Below are 25,550 nucleotides of genomic sequence, written 5' to 3' on the forward strand. Positions count from 1 at the left end.
TCTATTATATGGGCATTTTGAAAGACTTTATATTGGTGTATTTTGTGCGAGTTACCGTTGTGGTGAAGTGTGGAGCTTGTGGTTGGGTTGAGGACCTGCCAAGTTAGCTAAAATTATAAAAATAGGGAAGTTGTGGCCCAATGGTTAGAGTCAAACTGGCAATCGAAAAGTTGTGAGTTTGAGTCCCGGGCCTGCAGGAATTGTAGGTGGGGGGAGTGCATGTACAGTTCTCTCTCCACCTTCAATACCACGACTTAGGTGCCCTTGAGCAAGGCATCGAACCCCCAACTGCCACCCCGGGTACCGCAGCATAAATGGCTGCCCACTGCTCCGAGTGTGTGTTCACAGTGTGTGTGTGTTCACTGCTCTGTGTGTGTGCACTTCGGATGGGTTAAATGCAGAGCACAAATTCTGAGTATGGGTCACCATACTTGGCTGAATGTCACGTCACTTTCAATTACAACAATAAAGGTTTGAAAATGTAACATGTTTTGTCCATTTATTCAATAGAATTAAGAAAATGTAAGGTGCTTATATAAAGCAAGTAACAATAAGTTATTGAAAATGAGTAAAGTTTATGTATTATACAAGCTTAAATCACAGTTCATCAGTTTTCATAAAATGTATTTAATTCATTTACATTAACTGAACATGAAAAGGTGAAGCTTAAACAAATATTAACTTTTGCGTTGGATTTATGTGATTACATTGGATGGAAAATTGACATCTAATTGAATTAAATAAGTTTTAACTTTTGGGGTTAAATATTTTTTTGAGTGTAAGATCACTTGGATTTAGTGAAGTTTTTAAATGAATCTACTCTTGCTTAGTTCTCTCTGTTAGATCAATGCACTGCTATTTTAAAAACAAAGCCAAAATTAAGATGGTACTGTTAATTAGATGTATGACAATGTATAGAGCAGAAATGTACTGTATTTAGATGATTTGGCTGAATTTTATATGAAAAGTGGGAGCCACAAGATAATTATATTGATGAATCAATAAATAATATAATGTTAAATAGATGTTTTCAAAGGGATAGCTTGCATTACATCTTATCCTTACACGTAGACAACTAAAATAACTTGTGGTTTGTGATCCGTGAGAACAAGATTGAGTGACTATTTCAAACGGCCATATTCAGCTAATAATAAAAAGAAAAAGAAGAAAAAATAAAAATTCTTGACTGGTTGTCACATGTGAGAATATTTACAAGATTTCAGTCTGAAGTCATAATACAATTCATTATGCTGTTTATAGAAGTATGAAATACAACAGACAGAATAGATTATTATTATTTTCTGCATTCTGCAAAGAAGGAATTGCTTGCTCTTTTCTTGCTTTTTAAAATAAAATAAAGAACCGCTATACATATATTGTCAACTGGATGAGATTCCTTCAATTTTGGACAGTTGCACAAGATGACCTTAACACAGATTGCTTTTATGCACTAGTGGTCAAAGCATACAATGTGGTTCTCTTGAGTGTTCTAGAAGAAACCAGATAACTTCTGAGACAGCTCCCAATGGCCGATACAACATGATGAAAGAGACATTATGGCTGTGGAGAACAGGAAAAGCTGATGGGCTGATCAGCTACACCCACTGTAGAGGAATCTGACACTTCTGAGAGGGGCTGGAATGGAAAAAGGCTGAGAAATAATGCAGACATGAAAAATCTGACATGAGAAGTAGATACCACCTCAGATTTTCATTTGTCATATTAAATTGCAACTTGATATTGAATAGTTTTTTGTTTTTAACTAACAACACACTGGTTTCTTTTAATAAGCTCCAGTCCAACCCTATGAAAGAAGTGAACTGTTTGGTTGATTTCTCAGTCAGCTAAAACTTGGACTGGATTTAGCATAGGGAGGAGTTACAATGGAATATATAGAGTGTAGACTCTGATGTAAGACAGAGCTTCTTGTAAAGCTGATAAACACTTTCCAGGATTCTTATATAACAAACAATTTATTGTCAAAATCAAGTTCCTTATAGCATAATGTATTTTTCAAGTTTTCTCATTGAAGGGAAAAAACATGTATTAGTTCAATTACCATAATAAATCAAAATTAACTTCAATTACATTTGAAACATGATTTCTTTTTTATAATTTTGTCAAACAGCATATCTTTTGTCTACATAGTTTAAATGTTAATGCTTTCATTCAAGATTAGGGATGGGTACCAAACCAATTATTAATTGAAAGTTGGAAAAAAAAGTGAAAAAAAAAAAAAAGGGCCCTGGGGCTAAATTCTGAAAGACCGGAGTGTAGATAAGCTCTGAAGTTAACGGTTCTGCTGTCGGTACTGGAGAGATGAAAAAAAAGAAAATACACATACTTTTATTGTTGATATATAGACATTATCCTGTAATTCCATCTTGTAGTCGCCAACCGTTTTAAATGCAATAAGATTTCGATATTTGTCTCAAGTTGCAAGTTGTTTCCCAGGCTGACGTGTGTGCATGTTCCAGTAAGGATAGCAACTAGACAAGCAAATGACACTTTGGGCTTTAGGTGCACATCCAAGCGATTAAAAACACACAAAATATGTCTAAATGGCCAGCTTGAAAAGTGTTCACTTAAACAGTTTATGTTTTAATTGGACATGAACAGCTGGAAGAAAAACAGATGCGTGTCAATATAGAATACCCTTAAAACCTTAACGATACTCATCCCTACACACATTTTTGATTATGCATGCATTATACAGGCAAGCAGATGAGCCCAGAAAATTAACACAAATGGCAAGTGTTTTCTTTAAAATGGTTTTCTATTGGAATACATTCAATATTAAACCTTGTGCATTCCTTTTATTTTCTGGGTTCATCTGCTTTGCCTGTACAAAATATGCATCAATAATAAGGTGTGTATTGCATTTGGCATTCAAATATCACAGTCTTTATTACTGCCTAATGCAAACCTCATAAAAATAACTGGCAGTTAGTGATGTAAAGGCTTGTTTTTTCTTCACATCACGTGAAAACTATGAATTGCGAAAGACCTGAGTGATTCAATCAGGCTTCAGCATCTTGGAGGAAATGGGTTCCCCAAACACATAGTGTCTTGTTCCCTATCAGGAAACCAAGGTTATGCTGAGTAACCAGAGACATTTCCATCTTCTCTTTTAAAAAAATAAGAATAATTAAATGTACATAAGGGGAAACATTTTTTTTATTTCATTTCTCCAACCCCAGCAGATCACTTTATCAGGAGTCATTAGAAACATTCAAAACACCTTTTTTTTTTCAAACTATGTACAATCAGAAGGAAGCACAAGAATCTATTTTACAGCTAAATGATTACGTTTTATCACTATAACTTAAAGAGAACAGGAAAAATGATCCAAACTGCAAAAAATAAATAGCATTTCTTTTTTTCTCTCTCCAAACATGAATCACTCAATAAATATAACAATCACCTCTGTAGTCTAAAGCAACAGTGAATTTAAAAAGAAAATATTTTCCTAACTGATTTTGTCTCTAGGCACACATTACAGAGATTTGTCAATTTATGAGTCTATGAATTCAATGGTGAACAGACGTTTATAACTTCATAAATTACAGCAGTAGAAACAGAATAGCACCCTAAAACAAGCTTAAAGCTGATAAACGTCATGTAATGACTCTGGTGTACTATTATTATTCATTAATGACCGGAAGCTCAGAACACCATGGTGGTGACATTTTGCCATTCTGTATCCAATATAATCCACAGAAGCAAATGGTAAAATGGAAATATATTGCATACAGTTACATACCTATAATTCAGACAGATAAAATTAAGTTAAAGACACACACAAAAAAAATATGATAGTGACTATGGCGTATTTTTTTTATAAAGACAAACATGTTTCACTGAACACTTAGTTTGACCATTGTTCTATACGATTATCGATCATTAACATACATTTGGTAACATTTTTTGGGGTCACCAAGCAAGATGTTTGTGTGGAATCCGTCTGTCTGTCTCACTGTACTGTACAAACACAAACAGGAAAGGGGGGGCTGTGATATCCACCACAAGAAGGCTACAGTTCCTGTCACAGGAAACTTCTGTCCATATCAGTCCGTTGAACCACCCTGTGTGTCAGCCTGAAACAACAAAACACAGTGCTGGGTATCATTCAAAGATTTCCCATGATGTTACCAATACCAATACTTATACTACAGGGCCATTGAAGGCTTGAATATGTGTACATGGTTTAGGCCCGTCATATGCTCAGACATTTCCTCTGACTGAAACACAGGCTACTTGCACGATTTAATACGTTTGAGATGTGCTGTTTTCCTGAATGCATAGCTCACATATCACAGGTATTTCCTCCATCTGTAAATGTTAGAAAGCCATGGAAATGTTTAAATTTTTCTGTCAGAAGTGCATGAGCCTTCTTTTCTGGCATTCTCTGCTTAACTTCAGTGAACGAGCACACCAAACAGACAGAGCTCAATTAAAAAGGAGCGCTATAATTATAATCACACAAGCAGGCCTAAGTTTAATTTTTTGATAACACTGACCATAAAGAGACTGCAATAGAATAATCAAAATAGCAAAATATTCTCATTTATTTTAATTTTTAGTTTAGTGAATTTAAATTTTTAAAGCCTTATTTTTGTTTTTAGATTGTAATGTTGAAATTTTTGAATAAAATGTGATTTTAACCTTTTTTGCACATAATCTAAAGGCTTACATGGTTACATTAACTTTATTTGTTTTTATAGCATTTAATATGCATTGTTTCGTTGGACAACATTGGGCGGTAAATTAAATAAATAAGATATTAAATACAGATTTTTTTTTAATACAAAAATACAGAGTTAGGTTTTTTTCCCATATCGCCCAGCCGTTTTCCAGTGGATTCGCTGTTGGGGCTAACAGAGGAGGTTGCAGTGGGTGGTACTGTGGAAGACTTGGCCAGTGAACATTAGCAACATTTGACAACTATTCATCTCAAAGCATGAACACAGTTGGAAGCAGCAGCTGCTTATAGGACTTGAAATGATTCTGTTCTATTGTCCATTCTGCCAGCAGGTTTACTTGTCTACAGACGAAGCCACCTGGTTGGTCGCCAAAAAAATTCAGGATCAATGGGAGTCTGTGGTCTATGAAGTAGTACAGTGCCTGGATAAGGTGGGAACCCTGTATAAGTTTAAACCTAAAAAGAAATATCCATTGGTAGGAACTACGTCCATTATCAAATGATCCATCCACCTGTCTCTTTCTACAGAGAGGAGGGTAGATATAGACAACCCCCAAGAGAGAACTTTACAAATCTTAGACCTCAGTAGTGAACAGGAGTTGGATTTTTTTTTTTTTTGGTGTCAAAGTCAAAATCCTCAAACAAAGAAGCCTAGCAGCAAGTACAAAGCCTAGACAGCAGCATTGAAGAGGAGTTGGATTTTCTGCCATAGAAATCAGCACTCCCACCACACAAGGAAGCCAGGCAGCTAGATGAAATTGTGACAACTTTAGATCAGCCTGTTCTTCTGAATCCGGGTCAAGGTGGATCTTCGGAGGACAGCGTCCTGGGAGGTGAAGAGGATTGTGTCCAAGAAAGAGTCACAGGACAGACCACAAGAACAACAGCAGGTCAACATCCTTTTCACCTGCCTACGACCACGGCAAGGAGACCGGAGAGTGAAGAGTAGGATGCAACTTGCCTCACTATTAACAGCTTGCATGTTCTGTTTAGCCCCTGGAATTTATGGTTTTGTCACCGGGATGGTGACATTTACAGGGGGGTGAATGCAGCATGTAGGAAAGTAAGTCATGGGAGACTATCTGTTAATACGAGTGACTGCCACATGGTAATGGAGTGCCACTAGCACTGTGTTAGTAGAGCACAGGGGAATGAAACTGCGAAGTGTCAAGCTGCATGCAGTTAAAGAAGATTTTAATAGTTTGACGTGAATAGTTTTAATAGTTTGACCAATATGCAAGTCTGTTAACCGGCTATTGCTGTACGATTCAATGCTAATTGTTGTGAGTTTCGTAGCCTGAATTGTACTTTGTGTAAAGCGGCGCAAGATCGCACTTTACGAGGATACATTTGGCAGGCCTCATGTACGGTTCAGGTACGAGCGAATTAAAGAATATTAAATGTGTGTAAATGATGTACTCGAAATTATCTGTTAGTATTTTTTTTTAGGAGATTTTTTTTTTTCAGTCAGTTTTCCTTACCTTCAGATTATGTTAATGATTTAGTTTTTTTTGTGTTTTTACCAGGCACAGTGCTCTGTGAGCACATTGAGAAGTGCTTTTGTTTATTTGGCTATTGACAATGCTATACCGTATTTTCCGCACTATAAGGCGCACTTAAGCCTTTAATTTTCTCAAAAAATAATAGTGTGTATCAGTGCCCTGATATAGTCCCCTGTAAAGTTGTTCTTTACAAATATATGTCATTCTTCGCTTAGATGCAAAAATATGTTGGAAACACATGTTCAGCAATTTACTGTTAACAAACATCCAGACACAGTCTGCTGATGGTGACGTTTAGATGAATAAATAAATATTGTCTGCATGCTTTCCGCTCAGTTATAATATGAAAATAACAAGAATTACAACATTGTGAAAGCAGTTAAGATAGTCTCTTATCTTAGTGATCTGGATATGTTTGCAAAAGCTCTTCAAAATACTGACACCACGTTGACAGATGAGCTAATTTTAAATTACGCTGTTATGATAGCTTGATTCTGAAGTATATTTGACACTATATACATCTGAGATATTTAGTTTGAATGAATCCCTTTTCTTTTCATGACACATTGACATTACAGTAATAATAATATTGTATTAAAAAAAGTTAACACAAATTCTTACGCATAGCCCTTCAATGCATTAATTGATCAAGTTCTATAATGGATTTTATTTTCAATTTCCATATCAATTTATGGTCTTTCCATATTTCCTTTTAATTCATCAAGTTGATTTTTTTTGTAACTAACACACTATCATTGAAAAGTTGGTGGCAAGTAAAAAAAAAAATCAGCACTTATTCAGCAAGGAGGCATTCAATTGATCAAATATAACAGTAAAGAGATTTCAAATAAATGCTCAGTATTTTTAAAAATGTATTAGTTTTCTCAGAATATTAAGCAGCAAAAACAGTTTTGAGCACCAAAATCATCATATTAGAATGATTTATGAAGGATCATCATAAGACACTGAAGTAATTATTCATATTTAGGTTTTAATTTTTCTCCCTGTACAAACTGGAATGAATTAATATTGTAATTGTGTCTCAATAATTTGAGTGTGAAAGCTATAAAACACCTGCTCTTACTTTATGCTCATGTACTATAGGCAGCCTGGATAACAGAAGAGGATCTTGGGATTCTTTCAGTGTCACTTCTCCGAGAGAATACAGAGAACGAGGAGCACAGAATTCAGACCTCTGCCGCCACAGCACTGCCCCCACCAACAGCAAACTGATGATGACTAACATACGAAGAACAAATAGAGGTGATCAAGGAAACAAAGCAGTGACACTGAAAGACACTTCTCAAAATGTTGAATGCAAGAAGGTTGCAACAGAAAAGTTAGACCAACCAGTCAATGAGAGGAGCCATGCAAACTGTGAATCAGGAAGTAGCGTTCTTGTTTTTGACTCCAATGGATCACTGCCTGAAAATGCAAAATAAAACAGCTTATTTGTACATTATTAAAGAAGCAAGAAACACTTCTGTTAACCACTACCCTGTCAACAGCATGAAACTATCCTGCTGATTAGAAGATTATTAGAAAGCAAAATATTTTTTATTCCTGTTCAGCCGATGTCATGTCAATCCTTTAATTAATAGAATCCCTGTGGTTCTATGAAATATTTGTTTTTAAGGACATTTTCAGTTACTTTTGTACAGTAATCAATTTATGTATTTGTCATTGTTCTGTCATTATGTTCTTGATCCTTAATGAAAATCTAATTCAGAAAAACAAATTTGACTAAACTAAAGTATGACAAAACTATACCCCCACAAAAAAAAAACAAGCAGAAGTATTCACAGTGTGATGCCACAGAATGTGTAGTGTGATGGATCTTTGTCTGAAAATTGCAAAAAATTTAAATGTGGATCCAATTTAATTGTGCATTTAATTGTGCATCCAATTAAACTCTATTGTGGTACAAATTTACTTGTCACTTAATCTTGTTGAAGCCGGACTAATTGAATTAAAGTATTATAAACATAATCATCATGGAATTCTGTAAAGCGGATTTGAAACAATATGAACTGGGAAAAGTGATATACAATATAAAACTGACTGATTTTTGGTTTTAAGGACATTTTAGTTTGCTTTTGCAGGATGATACATTTTTGTCACATACTTTCTTAGTACTTTCTCCAATGACTTGTATAACAAGCAAATTAGCACGCCCACAAGAAACTGTTGCAAAAACCGAGCTCAAAAGATATTTGTAGCATTGGTGTGATCCCACATCAAATGTAACATTGTGGAAAGTACCTTTCAAGCTTTTCTTCAAAAGTCACGTGACAATTAACCGCACGGATCAAACAGTGTGTTACTGTGCACACACTCTTTGAACTACAATAGCAATGAAAAGCCATGTATAGAAACTACAGTATTACATTTACCACCTGACCAGATGCAAACAAAAGTAACATCAGTAGGTGCTTCTTCAACAAGAGAGCCAAATAAACGAGATATGATCCACTTAACAGTAAATTATAACTGAGCCAGTAATTGAGAATCACAAATCTACACAGACACAAATGTTCACAAACCAAAATAAGATGAGCAAACGATTAAAGTTTTTCCAGAGTAGAGAACGGTGACTCAGAAAGAGAGAGAAACAAACCTCACCAAGAAGAGTACCAGCATGACCTGAAGTTTCATGCACACAGAGGTACAAACTCGTTGTCATCGAATCGAAAAACATTCATTTGTGCTCTACGCACAGATTTAAACTACGAAGTCATGTTTTTGTTTGTAGCAAATCCGATGAACCTCACTTTTTTTTTTTTTTTTTCTACAAATTCAAAAGAAAGTGGACTAACCTACTCATTTGGTTTTATTATCATTTTCCACAATACACTGGGAAGCATTTTAAAGAGTTTATAAAGAGATTACGAAAATTACATATGTTCTGCAGAGCTGCTTTACAGAGGAATCGAATCTTGCAGCATCATCACTGAGCTGAATAAAGACACTATGGTTTTCTGTAGAGCTGTTTATAGCTTAACTGAACTTTGAACCTTTACACTGTTGACACTATTTTCTTTCTAGAGCTGCTTCATATCAGAATTTGTCTGATAAAAAGTGTCATTTTCCTGTTTATACTGTTAAGCTGCTTTGAATATTTAATTAACAGTACATGTTTAACACACTTAACTTGGCTGTGAACTAGGGGTGGGTGATATGGATTTTTTTTTTTTGTATACCACGATTTTATCATAGTTCTTTGTCATGTTGGTTTTACTATTTTGCAAGTTGTCTGAGCATTACAGCCAGACTAATTTCCCTATTATAAAGACAAAGCCTTTCAAGGTAACAAAAAAAAAAAGAATGGTAGATATTTAGGTCAAAGAGGGCGATGATAAAAAAAATGTTTTTATTTTTTAATAAAGATAAAAGAATGCCAAAGATACACATTAGAACTCCACATAATATACAGATAAAACAAATATTGCTTTATTTTCAGGTACAATAGTTGTATTTAGCAGTAGCATTGAAGAAATTGAATAAACAAATATAAAAATAAAATGCTACACAAACTGATTCCTGAAGTAACTGTATTAAATTTCTTCAGTCAATAGCAGTGAGTGATTTTTCACTTATATTAGTTTTTTGTTGGTTTTATTAACGTTAAAGCAATAGTCCACCCAAAATAAAAATTGTGTCAGCGGTCTGTCAATTCTGTCATAGCGTTTTTATTTTTATACCACCATATAATCACTCGAAAGTGGTTTTCTTCTTCTAACCATAAATGCTATTTTGAAAAAACATGGAAAACCAAACAGTTGCTGGTCCACAGTGACTTACATTTTTGCTACTATCAAATTCAATGTGGACCAGCAACCATGGCAGTAGCCAGCTATGAAGTCCAGACCTCGGGAAATATTTTTTATGTTCGAAAATAAGATTTGTTCTCTGCTTGACTAATTTGCTGCTAGACTCCTCATATGAATGTCTGCATGTATAATTCAGAATGTTTAGTGTCTGTAGTGTAAAAATGATCGCAGCGAGACGCTTCCAAAGTGAACTTCAGAGAGTTGTGAGAGAGAGAGAGTGAGACGCAGCCTCCAGATCCAGCTGTTATAAGAGTTTTTTTTTACTTGTCTTTTTTTTTACTTCATTAACTTTCTAAAGTGTCAAATTAAGTAGGAAATTGCGGTTTAGGGTCAGCGAAAACTCTATGTAATTTTCAAAATATATTTAAATAATTTCCGCTTATTTATTTATTTATAGGTTTTTGTTTATTTTAATAGCAACATCTGGCAACAATGCATCGCCAACATTAGTCTGGCAGATATCAAAAAATACAGCGGCTATTTACACAGTGCAAATACCTATAGATTCTATTTATACTATGTTAAAATAGCAGGATCTCTCTTGGTTCATGTCAAATTAATTTTGATAAGTCACATCTGACTATAAATTGCAGGACCAGCCAAACAATGAAAAAAAGTTCTTATAGACTTATAGTCCGGAAAATACGGTACTTAATTTTCATTGAAATGTGAAGATCTGATGTGTTTCGAAATTTAAAAAGGGAGAAAAATTTTTGCGGAAAGGCGGATTCGAACCCAGGTCAATCACGTTAAAATATATAAGCCACACACTTTACCTTCTGTGCCACTGCAGTTGACAGTCAGTTGTCTTGACTATCCGAAAATAACACGTTTGGTGGGCGATATGTATGTAAGCATTAATAATAAACAAATGATAAAATTATCCACCCCATAAATATAGTATTAACAAACTTTGATGCAATAAATAGCATGAGCAAACCTCCAAAAACATCTACATTTCTGTCTCTTTTCAAGTGTTAGTGTTTATAATTAGTTGTATTTATAGAGGGTATTATAGCAAAATTTGATAATAAGGGAGTTATTATAGAAACCCCATGGACCTCAATAATTTTCAAAGCCTGGCTACGGCCATGCCAGCAAATGTTTGGTTACCAACATTCTTCAAAATATCTTATTTTGTGTTCAGCACAGGAAATAAATTTATACAGGTTTGGGACAACGCGACAGCGAGTTAATAATGGCAGAAATGATATTTTAGGGTGATCTATCCCTTGACAGTAATGACAGTAGGCTGCATGTTTAATAGGCCTGCTGTCCCTTTAAGACCTGCATGCATACGTTTTCCTCTCAACTGTTTACATTCCTTTCAGACATAACCAACTGAGTCTACATGTAAACCTTGTGTGTTTTGACAATATTAAAGCAAAAGAGAAATTAGTTTAATAATTAGGTGCTGTTTGACAGGTTTTATCATGTGCATTTCGGGTGTATGCGGTGCTCAGAAAAAGCTGGTCAAAACAGCACGTGAATGAAACATTTAAAAATCACATGCACATAATGAAAGAGTAACTTACCGCTGAGTTTAACCTGCTACGAATGCGTGTTGTGTTATACAGTATATGACAGAGGCGACAGAACTGCAGCTGATAGAAGGTGCGCTGTAGCACGATACGATATTTCGATATTTACTTCAGATGCTATGATATTTCTTCAAAAGCAGATCGTGGAGACATTTTTATCATCCACGAACAAAAGTTGTCATATCGCACACCCTTACTCTGAACAGATGTTAGTTACTTTATGGAACAAAAACAAATTAAGAGACCACCTTTAGGCTGTAGCAGCGGATGAAGGATGACCAGTCCAGCCGGTGAAACAGAACCAAGTGTCTGGGAAACCTGGAGCATGTTGCCATTGTGCTTGTCTGCACTACAAATAGAGTTGGTCAATTGGTCACTCCAGTACACTCGACTCTGCAGGGGAATACATTAAAACTTCACTACTCCAATACCAATGCATCATCAATATTATATTTTAATTAATATTGTCATGAATAAATAAAAATGCTTAATATACGAATATGGATCATATGAAATAATATTGAGTGACAAAGGCGTGTTTTGTTTCTGTTTTTATAAAAGTAAACGGTTCAATGAAAAAGTTAAAGTTAATAATTATATAGAATGAAGAAAAGTGACATGCGTTGTGTCATGAACCTCAAATATGGCCAGTCCAAACGGTTGATCCAGATATCCATTGGACTCTACAACTGTCTTTCTATGTTGCCCATCAAATGCAACCCTTGATATGGTGCGCAGACCTGAGTCAGCCCAGTACAGCAGACCACGAGGAATATCTAAATGAGGGGAAAAAAATGAAATTAATCAGTTTATTTATTGATTCTATTAATTTCCTGTTTAATACAGTGAAGCTGCTTTCAAACCTTTATTGTATAAAACACTATAAAAATAAAGGTGACTTGTTTCGATGTCACAGTTTTTCTTTTATATAACTCTTATCTTGTTTTCAGATCCATGCACTGGTTTAAGGATGTGTTTGGTATAATTTATATAAAACCTTGATGCAATAAGTAATGAAGTAAAATATAGAGTGAAAAAAAGCAAGCTAGATTTTACAACTTTATTGTTTATGAGAAGTCTGACCTAAGGAGATTGCAACAGGACAGCGTATATATGAAGTTATCAGCGCTATTCTTCTCGTCCCATCCAAACTGGCACGCTCAATTCTGGGAGACGCCTCACTATCTGCCCAGAACACATACCTGAGAAGAAAAACAGATAACCTCACTAAATTCATTCAAATATTATCCAACCTTAAAGCAATACTTCAGACAAAAATGTTATTCTCTTTTTGGTTACTAACTCTCATGCTGACCCAGATGTAGAAGACTTTCTATGAAAATTGACACTTCAAAAACCATGCAAAAGAACATGACGGTAATCCATACAGCCTTATTTGATGAAGCAATGTCTTCTGAAGCAAAACAGTAGGTGTGTGAGAAAAGTACTAATAAAGCTTGATGTAACAAACTAGTGCACGAAGTGACAGTCTTCTGTGCTTCTGCATTACTTCATAACACGCTTTCATATTACTTCAAAATGTGCTGATGTTAAGTCAAGAATGCATTCATAAATCTGCATTTGACCTTTTGCCAGAAACAATGGTTTATAATTTTTTTTTTTTTAAACATTAGTATTAGACATTCATTCATCAGCTAAGGTCGTATGGATTACTATCATGTTCATTTTGCATGGTTTCTGAAGTGTGAACATCAAGGGACCCATGAACTTACGTTATATAGAATGACAGAGATGCATAATTTTTTTTTAAATCTCTATGTTCCACTGAAGAAAGAAGGTAATTTACATCAACACAGCCTGAGGGTGAGTAAATGATGAGAGAATTCCCATTTAAAGACAAGAAATCAATATTGGCCATATCTTTCCTGAAAAATTTTTCTCTTATTGTATACAATTTATCACACTGGACTAATGTTTTCTTTATTTTTATTAATCAAAATATTTGCATTTGTCACATTGAACCTTAAATTTACGTGACTATCAATTATATAGAGAAGTAGACCGTGTTTTTACCCTAGCAGTGGCTGGACAGCAACTGCAGTAGGTCTGAGGAGGCCAGAGATGAGCTCACTTTGTTTGGAGCCATTCAGAGAGGCCACATGAAGAGCATGAGTGTTGGTGCTGACCCAGTACAGAAGCTCATGGATCCAGTCTACTGCCAATCCCAGAACACCTTCGGAAGCCTTCAACAACACAGCTGGTCTATAGTCACTGGAGTCTAAAGACACCCTGAAATAGACATATGTTTTGTGTTGGAGCAATTTTTAAGCATTAATGATAATAATGGGTAAGATGTTCTAATTTAATATATATATATATATATATATATATATATATATATATATATATATATATATATATATATATATATATATATATATTGCTCTGCACCTGTAAATGATGTCATTCTCAGGACTGGTCCAATATAACGTGTTCTTTGCATTAAGTGCTGAAACAGGTCCTGGTAAGGCTCTTTTATATGTGATGTTTCTTTGCTCAGAGCCGCTGAGGTCCATCCATTTAACCCCCTCATGAGTGCTGACCACCACATGAGCAGCAACACCTGCACAAGACCAAATCAGTGTTACTATTGTTTACTAAAACTATTTTTAAAAAATCCTTTTTTTTTTTTATATAAAATAAATAAAATGTTAAATAATTAGAATATTAAAACTCAAATAAAAAATATAAATGTGACCTTGGAAACTAACTAAAATATTCAAACCGAATTGAAAATAAAAAGATAAACTAAACAGAAATATTATAAGAAAAAAAAAATCTAATAATACTGACAAAAGAAAATACCAAAACTTAAACTATAACAAAAACCTTACAAATAAAAGCCATTTCGAAATATGAATAAATACTATAATGTAAAATAATAATTAGGGTTGTGCCTCGACGATAGCAGATGTCTCTGTCGATAGTCAAGACAATATTAGGCTCATTCTCCTATTAATATAATATACAATTCTATAAAATAATATTATAATAATGATAATTATTATTATTATTATTTTTATTGGGCATCCTATTATTCAATTCAATTCAAGTTTATTTGTTTAGCGCTTTTTACAAAAAATCATTACAAAGCAACTTTACAAAAAATTGTGTTTCTACAATATTTAGTAGTAGCTAGTAGTTTGTGCACATTTGACAGGATTTTAGAAAAAATTTAAATAATAATAATAATAATACAAGACGTAGTCAGCTAGATGATGAACTATCAATATTATTAAGTTATTATAAACTGCCCGGCTATTTAACTTCAGCACCGCATTTCTCACACAAACACACACCGCAAATGAGGATTAGAGCCTGTAGTTGGTGAATGAGTGGTGGGCCAAAGTGTGGTTCAGTTATATATAGATCAGTTAGTGTGAGCGCCAACCGTGCCAGAGTGCAGATTTTCTTTGTGATGCATGATTGCATGAATATTTCTGAGCGGCAAAAGCAATTAATCTGTAAAACAATATATTGTGAGAGGGACGTGTGTAACCGCGTCCCATATGACTCAAAATAATAAACCACAAATTTAACAAAACATTTTACTCTACTGGGTTGAGCAAGAGTGCTTCTCTGCTATTAAAGGGTTAGTTCACCCAGATAGCAAATTTATGTAATTAATAACTTACTCTCATGTTGTTTCAAACCAGTAAAACCTCAGTTTATCTTTGGAACACAGTTTAAGATATTTTAGATTTAGTCCGAGAGCTCTCAGTCCCTCCAGTCCAGAAAGGTAAGAAAAACATCATCAAAGTAGTCCATGTGACATCAGAGGGTCCGTTAGAATTTTTTGAAGCATTTAAAATACATTTTGGTCCAAAAATAGCAAAAACTATGACTTTATTCAGCATTGTCTTCTCTTCCGTGTCTGGAACACAGTTCCACTTCCGACACGGAAGAGAAGACAATGCTGAATAAAGTCATAGTTTTTGCTATTTTTGGACCAAAATGTATTTTAAATGCTTCAAAAAATTCTAACGGACCCTCTGATGTCACATGGACTACTAAGATGATGTTTTTCTTTCCTTTCTGGACATGGACAGTATACCGTACACACAGCTTCAATGGAGGGACTGAGAGCTCTCGGACTAAATCTAAAATATCTTAAAATGTGTTCCAAAGATAAACGGAGGTCTTACGAGTTTGAAACAACATGAGGGTAAGTTATTAATTACATAAATTTGCTATCTGGGTGAACTAACCCTTTAACAAGTAATTTGAATGGCCTATATATGTGCAATATTTTAAACGAGCCCTCACTAACTGAGTTTAATGCCACAGTTATGTTAGAATGCATCTCTGTGGCGGTGCGTCGGTCTCGTCATGAGGCACGCGGTCCGGAGCGCTGTATGACTGATGCATCAGTTCAATTCAACTTTACTCCAAATATATGAACTTACCCATTTTGAATACTTTATATTTAATGTGCCTGTTTATGCCCAATATTAGTGTTAAAGTGCTGAACTTTAAATGAAATCTACTATTGATTTTCACCGATGACTGATTTTGCAGATCATTTAGACTGATAACTTCCGTGCGCAGATGCGGCAGATTTAGTGGTTTAAAACCATATATATATTATAACAAGAACAAAAAGTCTCTCTCTAGCTCCTCCCATGCACGATAATATCATGTATCATCGTCAATCTCACAGGCTGGTGATATGAAAAATGACCATATTGCCCAACACTAATAATAATACAATTAAATTCACACAGACAAAAAAATACACACAAAATATTCAAGACATGCAATTCTTGACTGTCTGTGTCATGTGTCTTTACAGGCCAATTACATCTAAATCTTCCTCTCACCTGTAGACTTGCACTGTCCAGTCCCAGCGGTCAGCACATACCCCTCCTGACAGTCACACGCAAGAGATCCATTGGTACGGACACAAATTTGACCACACACATCTAATTCAAGACAGTGGTCCACATCTAGAAGTGAAAAGTGAGCATTTGAGTGGAAAATCTTTTATGACACTAAAAAGATAATCCATGTTCTGTATGTTTTTGTAGATAACTGTGGTTTATCGTGGTAAATTATGGCATAACCAAAAGAGTGAAGCAGGACAAGCAAATTTTTATGACATTTAAATGTATATTTAGTAAATTTTCCCATATTACCATGTTTTATACAAGCATGTCGCCTCACTTAGGTCATATGAGCTGCTTAATACTACTACTTTTAGCACAGTAAACGCCCTGTTCTGGACACTATTGCTCATGGAAAAAAAAGAATGATCACTGATTGTCCTACAGTACTATTTCTACAACAACACTAATTTGTTTACATTGGACCATGCAATAATTTAAAAAGTTGACCAGTGTGACTCAATTCTCACCCTGACAATGCGTGTCCTGGACCAGCCTCATTCCACTGGGGCAGTCACACATGAAACCAAGAGGTAGATCAATACACAGGTGAGAGCAGCCACCGTTATTAACCTCACATTCGTTTTCATCTACAGAAACAGAGAAATAAAAACAAATTGTGAATTTGTACATGTTCATTATTGTATCAAAAATAAGCATCAATTATAAAACTTTTTTATACTTGTTGCTCTGTCCCTTTCTCTATACATAATTTTTTATTACATGTACACGAACACATATAAAGCTATAAATCTGTGAAGCAATATATCGTGAGAGGGACGTGTGTAACTGCGTCCCATATGACTCAAAATAATAAAGCACAAAGTTAACAAAACATTTCACTCCACGGTGTTTAGCAAGAGTGCTTCAATGCTGTGCTATCGGAAACTTCTTATTTCCAACTTACAATGTCATGATTACGATCTCATTGCATTATTTCCTAAAAAAAACATTACAGTGTAGTGGTTTGTGAATGATAATGCTTAGCCTAACACACACACGCGATACTAACCGGCCACTTCATAAGTATACAGGCTCAATTGCTTGGTAAATTGCTAATCAACCAATCACATTGCAGCAACTCAATGCATTTAGGCATATAGATGTGATGAATACAACTAGCTGAAGTTTAAACTGAGCATCAGAATGGGGAAGAAAGAAGATTTAAGTGACTTTGAACATAGTAATTAGCACTACCATATCTAGGGTTTACAGAGAATGGGCCAAAAAAAAAAGAGAATATATCAAGTGAGCAGCAGATGTGTGGACGAAAAAGCCTTGTTGATGTCAGAGGAGAATGGGAAGATTGGTTAGAGATGATAGAAAGATCTTCTGACTATTATTAATTCCTCATTGTCATTAGGATATGTCCCCAAAACCTTCAAACTGGCTGTTATTAAGCCTCTCATCAAAAAACCACAACTTGACCCCAAAGAACTAGTTAATTATAGAGCAATCTCGAATCTCCCTTTTCTGTCCAAGATACTAGAAAAGGTGGTATCCTCACAATTATATTCTTTCTTAGAAAAAAATGGTATATGTGAGGATTTCCAGTCAGGATTAAGACCGTATCATAGTACTAAGACTGCTCTCCTTAGAGTTACAAATGATCTGCTCTTATCATCTGATCGTGGGTGTATTTCTCTATTAGTTTTATTGGATCTTAGTGCTGCGTTTGACACAATTGACCACAACATTCTTTTGCATAGACTTGAACACTTTGTTGGCAGTAATGGAAGTGCATTAGCATGGTTTAAATCATCCTTTTATGACCGCCATCAGTTCGTAGCAGTGAATGAAGATGTATCATATCGATCACAAGTTCAGTATGGAGTACCTCAAGGCTCAGTACTAGGGCCGCTAATCTTCACGCTTTATATGTTAACCTTGGGAGATATCATAAGGAAACATGGTGTTAGCTTTCACTATTATGCTGATGATACTCAGCTCTATATTTCTTCACGGCCCGGTGAAACACACCAATTTGAAAAACTAATGGAATGCATAGTCGATATAAAAAACTGGATGACAAGTAATTTCTTACTGCTAGATTCTGAAAAAACAGAGGTGTTAAATATAGGACCTAAAAACTCTGCTTGTAATAACCTAGAACACAGTCTAAGAATTGATGGTTGCTCTGTCTATTCTTCGTCATCAGTTAGGAACCTAGGTGTGCTATTTGATCACAATCTTTCCTTAGAAAGCCAGGTTTCTAGCATTTGTAAAACTGCATTTTTCCATTTCAAAAATATATCTAAATTACGGCCTATGCTCTCAATGTCAAATGCCAAATGCAGAAGTGTTAATCCATGCATTTATGACCTCAAGGTTAGATTATTGTAATGCTTTATTGGGTGGTTGTTCTGTACGCTTGGTAAACAAACTACAGCTAGTCCAAAATGCAGCAGCAAGAGTTCTTACTAGAACCAGGAAATATTACCATATTAGCCCGGTCCTGTCAACATACTGGCTCCATATCAAACATCGTAGATTTTAAAATATTGCTTTTTTTACTTAAAGCCTGACTGGTTTAGCACCTCAGTATTTGAATGAGCTCCCTTTACATTATAATCCTCTACGTCCGCTACGTTCTCAAAATTTAGGCAATTTGATTATACCTAGAATATCAAAATCAACTGCGGGCGGCAGATCCTTTTCCTATTTGGCGCCTAAACTCTGGAATAACCTACCTAACATTGTTCGGGAGGCAGGCACACTCCTGCAGTTTAAATCTAGATTAAAGACCCATCTCTTTAACCCGGTTTACACATAACATACTAATATGCTTTTATTATCCAAATCTGTTAAAGGATTTTTAGGCTGCATTAGTTAGGTAAACCGGAACCGGGAACACTTCACATAACACCCTATGTACTTGCTACATCATTAGAAGATTGGCATCTACGCTAATATTTTTTTATATTAGTCTGTTTCTCTCTTATTCCGAGGTCAGCATAGCCACCAGATTCATTCTGTATCCAGATCAGAGTGTCACTGCAGTCACCCGGATCCAGTACGTATCCAGACCAGATGGTGGATCAGCACCTAGAAAGGACCTCTACTGCCCTGAAAGACAGCGGAGACCAGGACAACTAGAGCCCCAGATACAGATCTCCTGTAAAGACCTTGTCTCAGAGGACCACCAGGACAAGACCACAAGAAACAGATGATTCTTCTGCACAATCTGACTTTGCTGCAGCCTGGAATTGAACTACTGGTTTCATCTGGTCAAAGGAGAACTGGCCCCCCAACTGAGCCTGGTTTCTCCCAAGGTTTTTTTCTCCATTCTGTCACCGATGGAGTTTTGGTTCCTTTTGGATCCATCCTGCTTTGTCTCAACAGTTCAGGCTGGTGGTGGTGGTATAATGGTGTGGGGGATATTTTCTTGGCACACTTTGGGCCCCTTAGTAAACATTGAGCATCGTTTAAACACCACAGCCTACATGAGTATTGTTTCTGACCACGTCCATCCCTTTATGACTACAGTACACCCATCTTCTGATGGCTACTTCCAGCAGGATAATGCGCCACATCTCAAAGCTCAAATCAACTCGGACTGATTTCTTGAACATGACAAAAGCTGGGTTATAGCTTTATGCGCATTTCGAAGTATCGCATCAGAACCGAGTGATGGAAAGGCTGAATTTTGATTAAAAATGCCTTAATTCATCGCTTTGAGGTGGTTCTTGTGCGAAAAATGGTTAATGCGATTAATGGGAGGTGGAAATGCATTTTGAGAATAAATTCCTCTAAGCGCATAAAAAAAAAATGTATGTGACTTTGTGCTATGGGATGGTAAATCCTGACTAACCAGCAGAGCAAAGTGTGTCAAAGTATTACTGTATAATAGCCTCCCAGAACTGGTAAATGACGGCGTTCACAAACAGCAGCTTCCACCTCTGAAACCAATGACCGCATTCATTGCATTTCGACTGATCGTTCTGATGTGCAAATAATTATATTCAGTAGCTTCTCCTACTTTGCTGATGTGATGTAGTCCCAGTGTATTGGAATGTGGTGGAACTGGAGATTCCCATCAAGGATGTGCAGCCAACAAATCTGCAGCAACTGCGTGATGCTATCATGTCAATATGAACCAAAATCACTCAGGAATGTTTCCAACACCTTGTTGACTCTAAGCAACAAAAATTAAGGCAGTTCTGAAGGCAAAAGGATTGTGTACTAGAATGGTGTACCTAATAAAGTGGCCAGTGAGAGAATGTGTACAAAATACACTGTTGTTCAAAAGTTTGTAATCAGTAAGGTTTTTTATTTTTTAATAAAGTCTCTATTGCTCATCAAGCCATTTATTGGAGCAGAAATAAAATGTAATATTGTGAAATTATTACTTTTTTTCACTTTAAAATAATGATTTTCTATTTTAATTATTTTAATATAAATTACTGATCAAAGCTGAATTTCATCGTCATTCCTCCAGTCTTCAGTGTCACATGATCCTTCAGAAATCATTCTTATATGCTGATTTGCTGCTGCTTTTTTTTTTTTTTTGGAACCTATGTTATTTTTTTTAAGGATCCTTTGAATAAAAGAACAACATTTATTTAAAATATAATTATTTTGTAGTAATTTACAACACCGTCCAAATGTTTGATGTCTTTTTTTTCATTTCTTTTTTTTTTTAAAGAAATTAATGCTTTTATTGAGCAGAGATGTGTTAAATTGACTTTAATTGTTATTAAAGATTTCTATTTTACATAAAGATTGTTCTTCAACTTCATGCATCAAATAATCCTGAAAAAAATATCACAGGTTCCAAAAAAGTATTAAGCAACAAAACCGTTTCCAAAATTGATATTAAAATGGCTTATTAGAATGATTTCTGAAGGATCATGTCACACTGAAGACTGGAGTAATGGCTGATGTAAATTCAGCTTTGCATCACAGAAATAAATTATATTAAATTAATATACATCACAGAAATAAATTACTATATAAAGTATATTATTTTACCATATTACATTTTTACTTGTATAATAAATGCAAAATTAAAACACATCAAAATTCTAACTGATCCCAAACTTTTGAACAGCAGTACACACACAAACATGTAGGTTCTTGAAGTGTCTTGGAGACATTGCCACAGTTCTTCTGGATTTAGTCTGTTTTAGTTTGTTCCGTTTCTTCATGTTATTCCAGACAGAGTGATGATGGTGAGATCAGAACATGTGTAGAGCACTGGCTGTTTTCAGACTCTTTGTACAAACAAAAATCTCACTTGATTATAACAATTAATGGCAAAAATAATGTTTGGAAATGTAAACTGATGTTTACTACTGACACACTACAGTAAAAGATAGAAATAACTGACTTAAAACCATTTTTGTTGGTGAAAATACTAGTGCATACCTGTCAAGTATCCCGTTTTGGCCGGGAAAGTCACGTATTTTACCCTTCTTTCCCGCCGTCCCTCCCGTATTAGTATTTTCCCGTAAATCTCCCGTATTTTTTATTTTATTTTAACCTGCGTTATTAATAAAATAATAATAACATTCCCAATCTGAGCTCTGTCACTAGTCTCGCGATAACTGCCACCTGTAAGTAGCCTGTCGCGAGGGGTGTGTGAGGTCAGGTGACATGAGTTATAACGCGGGAAAAACAACAACAACAAAAGAAAAAACCGAGACGGATGATGGATGCTACGATAGAGAGTGAAGGCACACCTGCCAAAGAACCAAAACCCATGTGTAAATACCAGGATAAATGGGACAGCGAATTTACTTTTTTAAAGAATGCAAAGTCTGCAACAAATTTGTACAACAACTCACTAAAAGAGTAAAAGAAAAGTTATGTGAAATAAAAAGAAAAACTGTAAAAGAAAAGCAATATGAAATGAAAAGAATGTGTTGAATGAAAATAAAATGTAAATGTAAAGACAAGCAATGTTAAATTAACAGAAAATATGCAAATAAGCCTTTAAATAAATGCTCTTCATATATAGGCCTACCCTTTTGTGTTTTCATTTGGGCTATAACACCTGCCTTAAAATGTAAGGGATACTGGAGCTTTGTTGGGGTGGTGGGACTGCTTGCGGTGGGCGCCGGAAAATTTCCCTTATTTTCAAATTCAAAACTTGACAGGTATGTACTAGTGGCCTAAGATTTTGCACAGTACTGTACGCATACATGTGTGTATACATTTATAATTTATATTGTTACAAACATATGTTTCAAATAAATCTTTCCATTTCAAGAATTCAAAAAAAGTATTACACTTTGAGCAAAAATATTAATTAGAAAATTTTATAATTTAAAATAAAATAATTAGAATGGCTACTGAAGGATCACGTGACAGTGAAGACATTGCATCACAGGAATATTTTTAACTAAATAAATATTGCAATTATTACGTATTATACACAAACACATACCACAGTTCTCTTCATCGCTGCCATCTTCACAGTCTTTGATGTTGTCACACCTTCCTGAACTGGGCACACAGCGTCCATTCGTGCACCTGAACTGGGACCTAGCACATGTGTGTGCGCACGTGTCTAACTGTTCATCTGCTCCATCAGAGCAGTCCGGCGTGCCATCACAGACGCTACGAGAAGGGACGCAGCGCGCTGCTGCCACACAGTGGAAGGAGCCACTAGTGCAATTAAAACATGAAATCTCATCGCTGTTATCTCCACATTCATCCACACCATCACAGCGAAGATTCAGAGGCACACATCTGCCGTTATTACACACAAACTGCTCCGTGTCGCACTTTGGAAAACCTGCGAAAGATGAGAGTAAAAACAGCTCTTTAGTTCTGAAAGATTTTGAAAAAGAGTTTGAGAAGCAGGAATAACCTACATATGACTTTATCGCAGAAACAGGACACAATTCTCTATTAATGTTATGTAGCTGAACTACATTTGATCAAGAAATGCATGCATAAGAAAGTACATGTCTACATTAACAGTAGGCAATAGTGTATGGCCAAAAGTATGCAGACACTCCATATAAAATCAAAAGGTTTGTCTATTCCAGAGAAAGCTACTTTTTAACGCTATACCACACAACGGAATTCTAGAGAGTTCTATGGTTCCAACTTTGCTGCAACAATTTGAGGGGGTGACAGCAAACAAAAGGTTCCTGAAGAAATGTGAAGAAGTCCAAACCTGAACACACACTGAGCATCTCTATGATGGAAGATGCAAAATCCCATAGGGAAGAAAACAAACCAAATAAAAAAGCCACTGACTTCTGACAAAATGATGGAGTTCAGTTTTGACCCCCTTATAAATCCCCATATTTATAACCATTTGTTAGTGCAATACAAACATTGACTGGAATAATATCAAAATGAATAAATAAAATGTTTGAACACTTGTTCGACCTTTCAGTAATGCTAGTCGTCTAGCAACAGGCTATGGATTTTAGGATATTCCCAGTTTGTGAACAACAATCTGAAGTCACACCATTTAATATCATTTTATAACCTGTTAGGATATGTCAGTGAACGCGACAGAATTTTCCGCATAAATTTGACTTACACTGAGATCAGAATCATATTCATCCAAATCCAATAAATGAAGATAACGTATTTAAACTATAATTTAAAATATTAAACCGATTAAAATATTACCTGTATGATGTAACATGCAAAATTACCAAGGTCTCAAAACCTTCAGGCGTCACTGTATGAACAGCGGTCTATTATCTCACGCGTGCACGTGGAAACTCCTTTGACACATTACAAAGGAAGTGCAAAATGAAATCAAGTGACAATACGTTTTTCTAAGTTAATTTCGTCCATGTTAAAAGTACATGTGCTTGATACCAATACCGCATGTTATATTGTTACATTTACACTGCACGTGGAAAACATTTTAAAACTTCAAGTTTGTCAGCTGCATCTGTGCCATTCGATCCAATCAGATGGCGTGAGAGCGCAGCGTGCAGCGCGAGGTCCAATAGGAAAGTGTGAACGCTACCGATGCATTCAGACACATTAGACGCATGCATTTATTATCCTCTGTCCACGCAAATTTACAAATAATTCCTTACCTTCTGTTAAATGTAAACTTGACACACACGTCAAAAGCAGTAGTACCGCACCAAGGTGTTCCATGCCTTGCTCGGTGTCCTCTAGGTTGCGCGCTTGTCGCAAGGCAATGACGTCATGTCCGCACTACAGAATATGTAATCGCCATAGACTTCATATATGTAATCGCCCCCAAAACGAAAAAGTCGACTCCAGAAAGTACTAAGCCACTCTTTAAAATGTATAAAGGTCGATGTATTTTATAACAGAATATCAAACCACATAGATAGCTATATTTAATACCTACAGATGGCAAAAACTCACATTTTAAGTAAAATATTTCACAAAATAAATGTGGTTTTAAATTGTAAAATAATTGGTCTACTTTTAAAATCACTTTTGGCTATACTCTGCTAGGAAACCTTTGTTAACTTAATTCAGTCATATAAAAAAAATTTTTACCAGTCATTTCTAGTAATTCATCCTTTATTATTTATATGCATGTATTCGTATGTCCCTTTTCAATTTGCACAACATTTGTGCAGTCCTTACACAATTGCTCAATAATACTGCACATTTAAGAGTATCTCTCTCGCTCTCGGTTTTGTGTTTACTGCCATTTCTACTCTGTTCCTGTTCCTATATGTTTATTGCAGAGACGCCCCAGGTAAAGTAACAGAGAAAAATGGGGGATGTGATTTGATCGTATGTTCTCTCAGGTTTGAATGAACAACATTATGGCGTTATTGACTAATTATAAAGTAAACAACTTTCCTGCTTAGGTGTCACTGCTTCGTATCACGTTAAAATAAAACTTGAAATGGCCTGAAAACGTGATGACCGCGTCAGTTTTTAGTGAGCATATCAGCGTGATGAAATTAAAGATATATCTTAGTGTCTGTAGCATTGTTTACAGAGCTTTTAAGACGATGATCCGAAAATAAGTTTACTAAAAGAACAGCTGATTTCAAGTTCACAAATAAATAAAAAAATATTGGTGTAATTTATTGTGTTAAATAACATGAACAAATAATGAACATTTATTACATTATTTATTACTATTTGTTTACATAAGTTAT

The 25,550-nt window shown here is 35.3% G+C and overlaps 1 protein-coding gene across 1 annotated transcript; it reads right to left on the reverse strand.

Moving 5' to 3' along the window:
- Positions 1 to 3,159: 3,159 nt before the first annotated feature.
- On the reverse strand, positions 3,160 to 25,091 carry LOC113077614 (low-density lipoprotein receptor-related protein 8-like). The gene is made up of 13 exons (XM_026249919.1): positions 25,086 to 25,091; positions 24,495 to 24,618; positions 22,868 to 23,218; positions 16,950 to 17,069; positions 16,417 to 16,542; positions 13,988 to 14,159; positions 13,610 to 13,825; positions 12,659 to 12,777; positions 12,212 to 12,351; positions 11,824 to 11,968; positions 7,555 to 7,629; positions 7,289 to 7,443; positions 3,160 to 4,097 (listed from the first exon to the last, which is right to left on the reverse strand). Exons 1-13 carry the CDS (start codon positions 25,089 to 25,091, stop codon positions 4,068 to 4,070), a joined length of 1,779 nt encoding a protein of 592 aa, XP_026105704.1. The 3' UTR covers positions 3,160 to 4,067.
- Positions 25,092 to 25,550: the final 459 nt, after the last annotated feature.

Source organism: Carassius auratus, unplaced genomic scaffold (assembly GCF_003368295.1).
Source record: "Carassius auratus strain Wakin unplaced genomic scaffold, ASM336829v1 scaf_tig00022917, whole genome shotgun sequence".
Taxonomy (NCBI): Eukaryota; Metazoa; Chordata; class Actinopteri; order Cypriniformes; family Cyprinidae; genus Carassius; species Carassius auratus.

Bases quoted from the DNA above. Each gene is read 5' to 3' on its own strand.
- LOC113077614 (XM_026249919.1), bottom strand. The intron at 14,160-16,416 runs GTGAGAGGAAGA...GGTCTTGTGCAG, and splicing joins TGGACAGTGCAAGTCTACAG to GTGTTGCTGCTCATGTGGTG. The intron at 12,352-12,658 runs GTCAGACTTCTC...CCCCTCATTTAG, and splicing joins TCCTGTTGCAATCTCCTTAG to ATATTCCTCGTGGTCTGCTG.